At 38.3% G+C, this 12,028-nt stretch overlaps 2 protein-coding genes and 1 long non-coding RNA gene across 5 annotated transcripts in view; 2 read left to right on the plus strand and 1 right to left on the minus strand.

Moving 5' to 3' along the window:
• LOC112451401 overlaps positions 1 to 12,028 on the plus strand; it is an 80,742-nt gene that overhangs the window by 42,160 nt on the left and 26,554 nt on the right. Inside the window, exon 6 of one of the 3 annotated variants that reach the window (XR_005234468.1) lies at positions 3,738 to 4,209. The exons of the other annotated variants lie outside the window; for them this stretch is intronic. The gene's annotated coding sequence lies outside the window, so the exon portion shown is untranslated. Of the gene's footprint in view, positions 1 to 3,737; positions 4,210 to 12,028 lie in introns of those variants that run through there. 3 annotated transcript variants of the gene reach the window in all.
• Positions 641 to 4,209, plus strand: LOC119617964. Its single transcript, XR_005234469.1, has 2 exons — positions 641 to 1,530; positions 1,633 to 4,209. It is a non-coding gene; the product is annotated as an uncharacterized LOC119617964 (long non-coding RNA).
• On the minus strand, positions 6,773 to 8,104 carry LOC108247849 (trace amine-associated receptor 1-like). The gene has a single exon (XM_017436216.3). The coding sequence runs from the start codon at positions 7,757 to 7,759 to the stop codon at positions 6,773 to 6,775; it is 987 nt and encodes a 328-aa protein (XP_017291705.1). The 5' UTR covers positions 7,760 to 8,104.

A 12,028-nucleotide genomic window follows, 5' to 3' on the forward strand; every position in this document is an offset into this window, starting at 1 on the left:
CGATAACAGAGACACGTCACTGATCAGGTGCCTCTCCGCTCCTTCACCTCTCCTCCTGTCGCACTCCCCTTGAGTACGCACGGGAGGACGATTGTTTTCATTTGAATTGTGTTGTCATCTGATGACAGAGAGCTAAAGATGGAGAGGCAGAAAACGGAAAAGCTTTATTTCATCGTTATCTTTCTGCCTCTTCAAAGTGGTTGAAAGACAGCAGGAAGTTCTGTCAGGTTTCCATGAAATCTGTGTTAAGAGGAGGCCTGGAAATGGTCAGGTTAAAACTGTTTACTGATCAGTATTTACAATAGAACACAGCATGACAGGAAAAATAAAGAAACTTGTTTGTGTTATTTTGTTTTTCAGACAGTAATCATTTATCCAACAAGGATATCATTTAAAATTAAGATTTCATGTTTTTATATGTGGTTTGACTGCTGTATTTTTTAAACCTCCTGAACACAAAGTTCATGTTATTCAGCTGTGAGGATGGAGGAAAGAATCAGGACAGACAGGAGAAGGAGACAGGTTGGTCTAATGTTAGCTGGAAGTGTAGGAACAGCCACTTAATACCAAGTGATTAATTTAAAAATATTATTTATATTTAAAAAGTGCATTAGCAAGATGTGTAACTTATTTAAAGCTATTAAATAATACTTGTTTCACCATAAGACTTGGAGAAGAACACAGAGAAGGAATGAGGGAGACAGACATGAGGTTTGTGATCCGCTACTATAGAGGAGACCAGAGATGACATCAGGTAGGAATAATACAGAACCTAGATACCCAGGAGCGTTTGAATTTTTGCTGACCACCACTGTGTCCTTTTGGGAAAAGTAGTGCAGGCAGACATGGCAAGTCAATCACCACAGAGGAGAATGTGGAAATGAGAGGTAAAGATGATGATGATGATGATGATGATGATGATGAGGGAGAGGAACAGAGGTGTAGAGAAGAGGTTTGGGGCAAGGCCCTGCTCAGAAGATCCATCTGAATGGCCTTCACCACAGGATGTGGGGAACTCATTAAGGCAGTAAATGGTGGAGAATGGCCCACAGAGATGTTCTGATGGGCCATACCCAAGATCAGGTATTATATTTTATAAGTCCATGAATAAAAAAGATTTATTCATGTAGACAGGCAAAAAACGTAGGGGGGATAAGAGGCCTGGATAATGGATAGGTTGAGAAAAAGGTTGAGAAACACTGGTGTAAACCAACCCAAAACTCCATTTGTCATTCTTCAGCTTGCCGAAGGACAAGAAAGTTTGCTAGATGTGGTTAGTTTAGATCTTGCTGAAAATTACAACCCAAAGTTTGGTGACTGACTGTGCAGTTAAGGTTTTGCAGAAGACCACCTGAAATACAAACCTTCAATAGAAGAATCACTACCTCCCACGGTTTGAACTGCCATCTGTCGCTGTCTGACTGGCTCCCGCCGTCTGACCTGCTCCGGCAGCCTCTAGCTGTCCAGATGGGAAACTCCTTGAAGACTGTGTGACATCTTTGTAAAGCTCGGGGGTTCCTCCTGTGAAATGTGAGGCTTGAGTTTTCAACAAAATCACTACAGACCAAAAAAATGTGTTTTCAAACCAGTAATCAGCAAAACTTGCTTCTTCTTCCGTTTTCACTGATAAAGACTGCAACAGTAACCTCCTCAGTATCCTACAGCGGTCTGCCACAGCTGGCTGCAGCTCTTTCTACATCACCAACCAAGGCGGTAACACCACCCACACAATCACCTCACTTCAGGATCTTGACACAAAATCTCAAACAATAAGCCACTGACATTTGAAACCAGATGAATGGACCACTGGAGTGTTTTACTAAAAGAAAAACATGAAAACTCATTTTATATTTTATTTCATTTCACCTTTAACACCATCATCTCACAGACACCAGTCAGTAAACTGCTGTTATGACTAAGACCATCAATGTGCAACTGGTTTTTAGACTTCTTGACATACAAACCACAATTTGTGAAGATCTATGGTGTCTTGTTCTCTACCCTTGTTCTCAACTCCAATTCCCCACAAGGATGTGTCCTCAGCTCCCTCCTGTATGCTCTACTCACATACGATTGCACTGCAAGATGTCCAGGAAATCATATTGTGCCGTTTGCTGATGCTGCTGTTGTTGGATTGATTTCCAACAATGATTAAAGTCAGAAAGTGTGTTTCCTAACAGAGGAAACAAGATTTTGCATTGCCTCATAATATTATCAGGGTTTGATAAAACAGTTTTGGTATTTCTCAGCATAAAATGATCTTAGTTTAAACCTCTGGCATGAATGGCAGCAGGCAATATGTATTTCTTCAAGAAATTTCAAGCCTTTCATATTCACTTGTTTTTATTCTGCAGAGTCAGTTGATTTTGTGGTCGCTGGCTGATGTTGCTCCTTTCTAGAGGCCTTTCATGATCAGTGTGTCATGATCATTGGTGTTCAAGAAGGTCAGTCATTTTATTTAGCTAGAAGGTGTAAATTATATTAGGGTGTGGTGCAGTCAAGCTCTTCTCACATGAGAATTGCTGGTTCCTGTTCTAGAAGATGTCTAGAGGATGTCTGTGGTCAGCTCTTAGGTCCTTAAGTCATGGGGCACTGATTTTATCCCTATGTCCCCCTGTCCCATATTATTCACAGACTTATTTTAACTCAGCCCTGGGCAATATGGGTAATTTACTTTGAAAGTGTAATTAATTACCTTTACAAGTTATTCCATGTGAAATCTGACTGTTTCATGATTTCATTGACTTTATCAAAATAATGTAACAAATGACATTAAAATACTTTTTAATTACTTTTCAATTTTTTACCTAAATTTTCATCATTGTGATTGTGGTTGTTAACATGTTCAAATGTTTAAACCTGCCACTGATTACTTTACAACAGTACTCAATGCTGACTTCTGTCAAATTTCTTTTTAAATTCATGTTTGGATGAATCTAAAAGAAGTTAGACAAAAGGCTGAGGTGAGTGTGATGTTTGAACTTAAAATAAAATCATTAATTGTAGTCAACAGAAGATCACCAAAGACAGGTGATACTTTGTCATGAAATTACCACATATTTACCTGTTAATAAAGCAGGGGAATCAGATCATTTTATTGATCAAAAACCAATTGATTGTACCTTTACAGGAATTCAATCATTAGATCACTAAATTTATCCAACCGTATTATTATCAGATCTCAACAGTTGAAGCTGAAATTTGTTAACTACAGGGAACTCTTATCATAATATTTATACTCAATTAAAGGGAAATAAAATTTTGTCTTTTAAAATTTTATTACAAATATCATCTAATTAAAATCAAATCAACAACCAATTAAGACAACAACATTGAAGACTAACGCTACAATTTTTGGGAATAATATTTTATGGCATGACAATTAAGTAGTTACTTTGAATGAGGATTTATGATACAAAAACACATCAAGTATTACCTATGTAATTTAAGGTGAAATAGAAAATTTTAGTTTATTTTAACCTAAAGAATTCTTTGAACAGTGTGTTTAGGTTTTAGGCTCAATGTTGTGAGTTTGACTTGTGCAAGAATTTGGAATACTTTAAAATATTTTGGTAAATTTACTCTGGTATGTGGCCAAAAGAAGGTTAACAATTCTGCTAGATTGTCAGGTTAAGTTAGAAGTATCAGATTGGAAATTCAGATTGTTTATTAAGCTTGCATATTAAAATATAAAAGCAAGATTTAAACTGCTTCTTCTTTTATCTTTTTCATCACAGTGCCTCACTGGATCAGAAGCTGGGGGGGGTCTCGACTTTCCTTCCTTCTTTCAGGGAACTTGGAGGCTGACCATAGAAGATACTATACAGCCTCAATTATATGTGGCAGCCTATATATCAGCCTCATTTGGAGGCTGTCATGCCCTAATCCATTGTGGGAACAAGGTCTGTCCAAGGTCAACTGAGGTTGTGGTAATGTTTGCTTAGAGTCAGGCAGGAGGCAGCTAATTCGGCAGGAGTCTGGCAATGTGCAAACTGTAGAAATTCTCTTAAATGTACAACAAGTTACTTCTCAACTAAAACTTCTTTTAAGGTTTGTTTGATAACATGAGTAGAACACTCAGATTGCTGGTGCTAGAAAGACTTGGGGACTGTACAAAAAGGTCATATGTCACTCTGCCCAAAGATTCTTTCACTTGCACAATTCTCCTGTAAAACAAAATAAGTAAAGTTTGTTAAAACGCTTAAAAAATGTGTCATTGAATAATTGAACACAAATAATAATCACAATCCATGTATAATAATCTGTGTATCATTGGTTCTTTCCATTTTCAATTGACTATCAAAAATCAAATATTGAAAAACAGACTGGATATTTTGTTTTTTGTTTTTTATTATAACACCAAAAACGAAAAAACACCATTTTTTTCGTATTTTACTTTTAGGCTAAGATCGAAAACACGAAATGGAAAAAACAGGCAGCAGGACAGAATTTGATTTTAATATTTAATTGGTCGGGTTTAGGTGATCTGGAAGTTTGGTAAGGAGCGCTAGCTAACAACAAATGTTAGCTTGTTACCGGCCACCATAGACATTGTTTACATAGACACCTCGAAGACTGGCGCTGTTGGAGCTGACGAGTCAGCGCGGCCGCCATCTTGGCCGGGTCCTTCACGCGTCCCCCAGTTCATCTCTTTGTACTGAGGAAGCTGTATGTCCAACTAAAACAATCAGAACTCTAAATCTTTACCCAATTTTCACACAGTTTGGTTTGTTACAAAGCAGAGATGTAGTAACGATACAGGATGCTTTCACACATTAAAAATATGTGTTATCATGCTAAAATACTTTGTTTTATGCTCTTTAACAAAGACAGACATATAGTATGGCATATTAATAGATGTATATTTTAATACATTTCATATTTTAATAAAGAAACAAGTTTGATTGTTCATTCAAATTTATTTCACTCTCTTACACACATATACACACACAATCCTGAGCCTTCATACACCTCATCAAGAATTTCTTTATATTTTTGTGTGCTGTGCACACACAAATACACAAAAACACACATGCAGTTTTTTTAAAAGGCCTGGAAAAGTAGTCTTTAAAAACTCCAGGTCATTCCAGGGTCTCACACTGCAATAAAAAAATCACCTCCTCTTTGGAGATGAGATGGAAAGTTGAAGACAGGTGGGGTCACATCATCTCTAAGCTGGTCCTGTTAAAGTCCTCTGGTTTGAAATGTTCACTACAGAGATGAGACGACTCTGACCCTTCTTACTGCAGCTTCCCATTGCCTCCTTAAATCTTTGTTACTGGGAAACCTACAAAATGTGAAGAAAAAACAGAAAGAGCTATTGAGAGAGGAGCACCAGTTCCTCCTGTTAGCATTTTGTTGTTTACCTAATAACGTTAGCTACAATAATATAATAAATGGTCAAATAACCAAAATTATTGTTCAGTCTTACTTGTGAAAGTTAATCCCCCGTGATATAAAATCCGGTCATAGCTGCTCGCACTGTGTTTACTCCTGTTGGATCTTAAAGAGAGGAGAGATCCGTACAACATGGCGGCAACGGCGAATGCGCTCCAGCACGTAATGAGGCGTCTACATATTTATGTTTGTTCAATATTGATCAATCAGGACCAGATAATCCAGTCAGACCCATCAGCCATGGAGACTTGCGTATTGTTTCGAGGATCAAACCGTTGTTAAACATGTCCTCGATCAGTGGTTCTAGCGCTGCCATAGTAACCACTACATTACCTTAGCTGCCGCATACAGCCACTTCCGAGTCACCTAAACCCGACCAAATAAATATTAAAATCAAAGTCTTTCTGCCCGTTTTTCGGTTTCAGATTTCCGATCTTAGCATAAAAGTGAAATATGAAAAACCAGGCATTTTTTGTTTTTGGTGTTATATATATATATATATATTAAAAAAAATAACCAATCAGTTTTTAATTATTTGATTTTTGATAGTCAATTGAAAATGGAAAGAACGAATGATACACGGATTAATCACATTCATTTTTCACATTGCAAAAGGTTAGCAATTAATCAAACAAACATGTCTTATTTTAGAAATGAATTAAGTTATTTTTTTTCTTTTTCAAAACAACAATATAATAATAGTGATTAGATGTCTACAAGTGTATGCACATGTCCCAAAACAGTCAAGATTCAGTTAGGTCAGAATAAACATATCAAACAGTCTAAAAGATGTAGATCAGGGGTGTCCAATCCTGGTCCTGGAGGGCCGCTATCCTGCATGTTTTAGATGTTTCTCTGCTTTGACACACCTGATTTGAATGACTGAGTCTTTAACAGGCTTCTGCAGAACTTGAAGAACTGCTGAAGAGCAGGGAAACATCTAAAACATGCAGGATAGTGGCCCTTCAGGACCAGGAATGGACACCACTGATGTAGATAGTACTAGTAGATGATGGTAGGTCAGGAGTAATGGAAAAGAGGTCTGTTTTAATGCTACATAGCTTATTAATATAGTTATGACAGTATTATACCAGTTACCCAAGTTCAAAATACTTTTAATTGATAAAGTGAAACAATGTTTTAAAGATTTGAGTTAAATGTGATGTCTGTATATGCATTCACCCCTAAAGTCAATGCTTTGGGATATGTTACATCAGTTACAACAGCAAATGTTTTCAGGTACATCTCCTTAGGCTTCTAACAGCTCGTCACTGACTTTTATTTTCTTTCTGTCTAATCTTCATGGAAAAACTGCTCCAGTTCAAATGACATTTTGCTTCAATGACATTGCATTAATTTATGCAACAAAAGTAAGTTAATGCAATTTTGTGTTAGAACAGTCACAATGTAAAATATTTCCAGACACAATAATTCTAAAGGCTGATCTGAACCAGATGTAAAAGAAAGCATATATAAATGGATTCAATGTTGAGTTTGTCAGGGCAAGCCAAATAAGTGTTTCAGTCACTGAAATTGGTGCTGAATTTTTGGTTAACATTATGAAAGTAATGCTAAGGAAATAAGGAGTCCAACAAAAAATAAACACTCCCAGAACAATAGCCAGCGTTTTTGTGGCCTTTCTCTCCATTTTACTCACAGTTGCTCCACATTTTATTCTAGTGTGGATGCTTCGTGCCTGTCTCTGTGCAACAAGAAAAATCTTTAGGTAAATACACAATATTATGACAAGTGGAAGGTAAAATGATATTATAACTACAACTGTGGTTGTCATTAAAACAACAAGAAAACCTGTTTCATAAAATTTTTCTATTGAATTTGGTATTACCATTCCAGTTGCAATAAGTGCAGAAACAATCCAGCTGACAGCAATCATGACGAGAACAACATGATGGCTAATTTTAGATTTATACATTAATGGTTGACACACTGCATAATATCTGTCAACAGAAATACAACATAGGTGTAAAATAGAGCATGTGCAAAAATACATTCCAAAGCTGCTTCGTATTTTACAAAATACATCTCTGTGGTACATACAAAAGCTCGGACTGAATGTCATGGTCAAAGGAAATACTACTATCCCTACAAGCAGGTCAGCCACAGCCAGAGACAGAATGAGGAAGTTAGTAGGAGTGTGGAGCTGTTTGAAGTAAAGCACAGAGATTATTACAAGGAGGTTTCCACATACTGTGACAACAGACAAAAGTGTTAGAAAACCATATAATATCACACATAAAGCAGCAGGGGTTGTGGTAAATTTGTAACTGAAATTATCTACTTCATAGCAGGGATGGAAGGTAGTCACTGAATCAGTCTTGTTTATAGTCAATTTTGTTTCCATGATGGCCTAAAAAATAAAGGCAAATCATGTTTTGAACAACGAAACCCTGCAATAAATTGTATACAATTTTTCTGATGGACACCATATACAGACTGAAATTGTTACACTACAGATTCAAAAATGATTTTTTTTTAAATTTCACTCACAGGTCATCAGTGCCTGTGGTTGCTTTGAGCTGCATGAGTCTCTGTGTGTGTAAACCTTTATTCCCTATTCCCCACATACTGTTGTCCAATAAGAATTAGGAACTGCATCCCATCTGAAACCAATGATGCAACATTTTGTCTATCCACCTTGTCTCTGGGACGGTTACTGCGGAAACGATTATGGGTCGTATTTCCTGTGAACGCCGGAAGTAGCATAAGGGCATTGGCTAGTTTGTAGTTTACTTGCTAATCTGCTAATTTGCGTTTAACATAGAAATTGCATTTCTCTTTTCTGATGAATATTGTATAATATTAAATACAAATAGTGTTAACTAAAATGTCCTTGCAGAGCTTGGGTACCTGTTGCGCTGTTCGTGATGTACTAACAATCAGACCAAGCTAAATTTGTGGCTACAACAGGAGTGTGTTGAACATGCTCCCAAAACAAAGAGTGTTCCTTTGACAAGTGGTACAGTTTTCATCGCCTACCAACAGACGAGAAAACAAAAAGATTGTGGCTGAAAAATCTAAACTTGAAAAGACAACCCAAAACGCTGTATGTATGCTCATTTTATTTTGAGGACAAAAAGCCAACAGAGCAAAACCCATATCCTTCTTGGTGGCTGGGCTATGACAAACCACCAAAAAAGAAACGCCTGATGATCAAAAGGATTTACAGCTGTGACATGAGAACACCAGGTATGATTTCAGAGACAGCATTTATTATTACAATTTTCTGTTGTTAATGTAAATATTTTTGTTTTTTCGTAGCAGAACTTCTATGTATGCATCAATTTGTGTGTGTGTGTTTATGTATGCGTATCTCACTCTATTTGTTCCACATGGGCGGTTCCACTTTCACTTCAAGCTCAGGTCCTCTACCAGAGGCCTGGGAGCTTGAGGGTTCTAAGCAGTATCTTAATTGTTCCTAGGACTGCGCTCTTCTGGACAGAGAACCCTGAGGTTATTCCTGTGATCTGTTGGAGCCACTCTTCCAGTTTGGGGAAGTTTTTCTTTTTTAATGTCAATGCGTAAAACTTCAGAGCCCTGCTTTTATTCATAGACTAATTAAAGATTGTGACTGAGGATAAGACTTTAAAGTTCACAATGACACAAACAAAGCTGCAGAGAAAAGTTGCAGCGGTGTTATCGACATCAATCCGGTGTTACACCGGCTGATGCAGCTGCTGTGATCCACTTGTCAAGCCATAGGTCTCCGGTTTTAGAATATTTTATGTTTTATTGTTGGTTTGTGTTCATATGCTTTGGCAATGCTGTTCCGCAGTCATGTCAACAAAGCATCTTGTCCAGAAAAGTGTTAATGTGTGTCTGGATGATGGACACTTTCAGGGAAAGTCCGACAACAGAATATTGCTCTTGTAAATGTTTAACCACTGCGATAACAGTGCGCTCACAGTGTATCCTTCAGAGAAATTAACCCATGCAAGAGAAAGAAATTTTTCCAAGGGTAATACCACTAAAGAGGGCATTCTTTTCTCAGAGTTTATACAGTAACTGCCATGTGGGACAAATTATAAAAACGATACTCTAATGTCCCGTTCTCCTGAAGGCAGCACAGAGCTGCACGCTGAAGAGAAACACCATCAATACAGTTGCATTTCCATGCCAGTTTTAATGTTTTAGGCCACAATATTTTTTGCAAGTAGTTCAAAGTTTAAACTGATATTGTTGTGAATCTTTGGTGTAAACTTTACCTTCAAGCAAACGCCCCCCAAAAGAATATCAGCGCCCCCTTGTTGAAAATATTGCTGCCAGCGCCCCCTGTCATCCTCTCAATGCCCTCCAGGGGGCGGTACCGCCCCGAAACATTAGTTTACACAATTAATTGCAATGAACTGAACCATTTGACCCCCACACAATCTGTATTTGCTATTTACTGCCTTGTTGGCCTTCTTGTGTTTGGCCCTCGATCGGTCACACTTTTGAGTGATCACAAAAAGTGACAAAAAGACCATAGTAATTTTTTTGATCTTTTACTATTAATTTTAATTTAATGTAACTAAATGACTCTGAAAACAAGCGCCTTTTATGACTATCTTTTAATTTATGTTAGCTTCAAAACACTTCATTTCACCTTTAAATACATTATTGAAATCCAGAAAAAGCAGTTTGACATACAGTATGAATCATCAGATTGGTTGTCCCTATATGCATATTGCTGAGGGTCCACAGCAATGTCAACTTCGTCTATATTGTAATCAAAAAATACAGTTCCAGGCATTTTATTACAATCAAAGTTAAAGCCACTGGACAGTTCAACCTGGAGAGACTCACACAGAGAAAAGCTGCAATTAAATAGTTTTTTTGGACATGAAATACATAAGATTTTGGCGCTCAGACCCCGGCAGAAGAGGTGAGTGTTGCATAGCAATAAGCTCGGATGAGAATCTTAGGATGAGGATTAGAGGAGTCTTCCCCTCCAAAAGAGGGTGCCGAGGTCAAGACCGAGTTCTGGTGAAAGGGAAAGTAATGGATGACTAGCAAGGAAAAATAAATGAGCAATAAAAGCTTTTAGACTGAAAATTTGAGGCATAAATGAGCCAGTAGATGAAGGCTGCCAGATAAAGGTAAGTTAAAAGATGCTGGTAGATGAAAGCCAGCTGCTAAAGGTAAGTTAACAGATGGTGGTAGATGAAAGCCAGCTATTAAAGGGAAGTTATTAGATGATGGTAGATGAAGGCCAGCGACAAAAAGGGAGTTATTAGATGATTGTAGATGTAGGCCAGCTAATAAAGGGAAGTTATGGTAAGCTGGTAGATGAAGGCCAGCTACTAAAAGTAGATTAACAGATGCTGGTAGATGAAGCCCAGCTACTAGACGGGAGCTAAGGGATGCTGGTAGATGAAAGCCAGCTGTTAAAGGGGAGCCAACTGGGTGAATATGGAAATAAAACGAGAGTGCAAGGCGAATGAAGGGAACTTATTAGGTAGATTGATAGAGGTGCACTGATGCAAGGCAGGAAGATAAAGGTCAATTGGGAAATAGAAAAATAGAAGCTTGCAAGACGAGAAGAGGAAGAAAATGATGCGGATGAGATTGGATTTCAAGATAAAATACTGGATAAAAATGAGGTAGACCACCACCATCAGTTAATAGTGATGTGCTTACCTAGGCGCTGAGAGAACGTTGAGCGACTAGCACGGATAAGAGATTTGGATGAATATAAGAAGAGAATGTTGTGGAAAACCAGCGGCCGAGGTGCTGAAGAGATGCTGAGGAGATGCCCTAAATTACAACAGGTGTAGCTGCCCCTAACCTAAGGAGTGACCTGAGCAATGGCTACGTGGAAGATTGCAAAATGCTAAAATTCTTAAAATTTCAGAAACTGGGCAGAGGACATGAGAGAGCCTTCAGGAGATGGAACAGAAGCTTTAGGAGTGAGCCTTTATTAATGCTTGTACCACAGCAGAGTTATCTTAAAAAGCGACAATGCGCTTCCATTTCCAATGATTCCCCCACAGGCAATAGCGATGGAAACAATCTCATAAAAGCTGAAGACCCAGACTGGGGAAATGAAGGTGGCAATTTAGCTAACTGCCCTGAACCCCCCCCCCCAAAACCTGAGGATGGAGTGGCGTCCGTATGACATTGTAGGGAATCAGTGGAGGAAATGACATCATTTGTCAGTGGGGGGGGACTGAGGCGAACCCAGAGCGCAAACTCATCTTGAAAAATTTAACCAATTTATTAAAGTAAAATATAACAAAAAACAAAAGGCTGGCGTGGCAGCAAGGAATTTAACAAAAGCAAGATTCAAAATGGCAAGGCAAGGCAAGGCAACAACAAACAACAAACATGGCGAAAGGAACGGAACGGAACCTAATGACCCAGTCAGGAATGGAGAAAAAGAGACCGGTTTTAAAGGCAAAGGGAGAGATGACAATTGGTTTCAGCTGTGAACATGACGAGGAGCAGGTGAGGTGGAGCAATTTCTGTCTCCAACATTGCCTCAAGTCTGCCATTCCTCAGATCAGTGTGGAGGACAAGGTAGAAGAGGAGACAGATTTGTCCAGGATTCCACAGACCTATCACGATTTAGCTCCGATGTTTAGTAAACAAAGAGCTCTTTCGCTACCCCCCCGCCCCACCTCCACCCCCCCCC

Source organism: Kryptolebias marmoratus, linkage group LG19 (genome assembly GCF_001649575.2).
Source record: "Kryptolebias marmoratus isolate JLee-2015 linkage group LG19, ASM164957v2, whole genome shotgun sequence".
NCBI classification, from domain to species: Eukaryota; Metazoa; Chordata; class Actinopteri; order Cyprinodontiformes; family Rivulidae; genus Kryptolebias; species Kryptolebias marmoratus.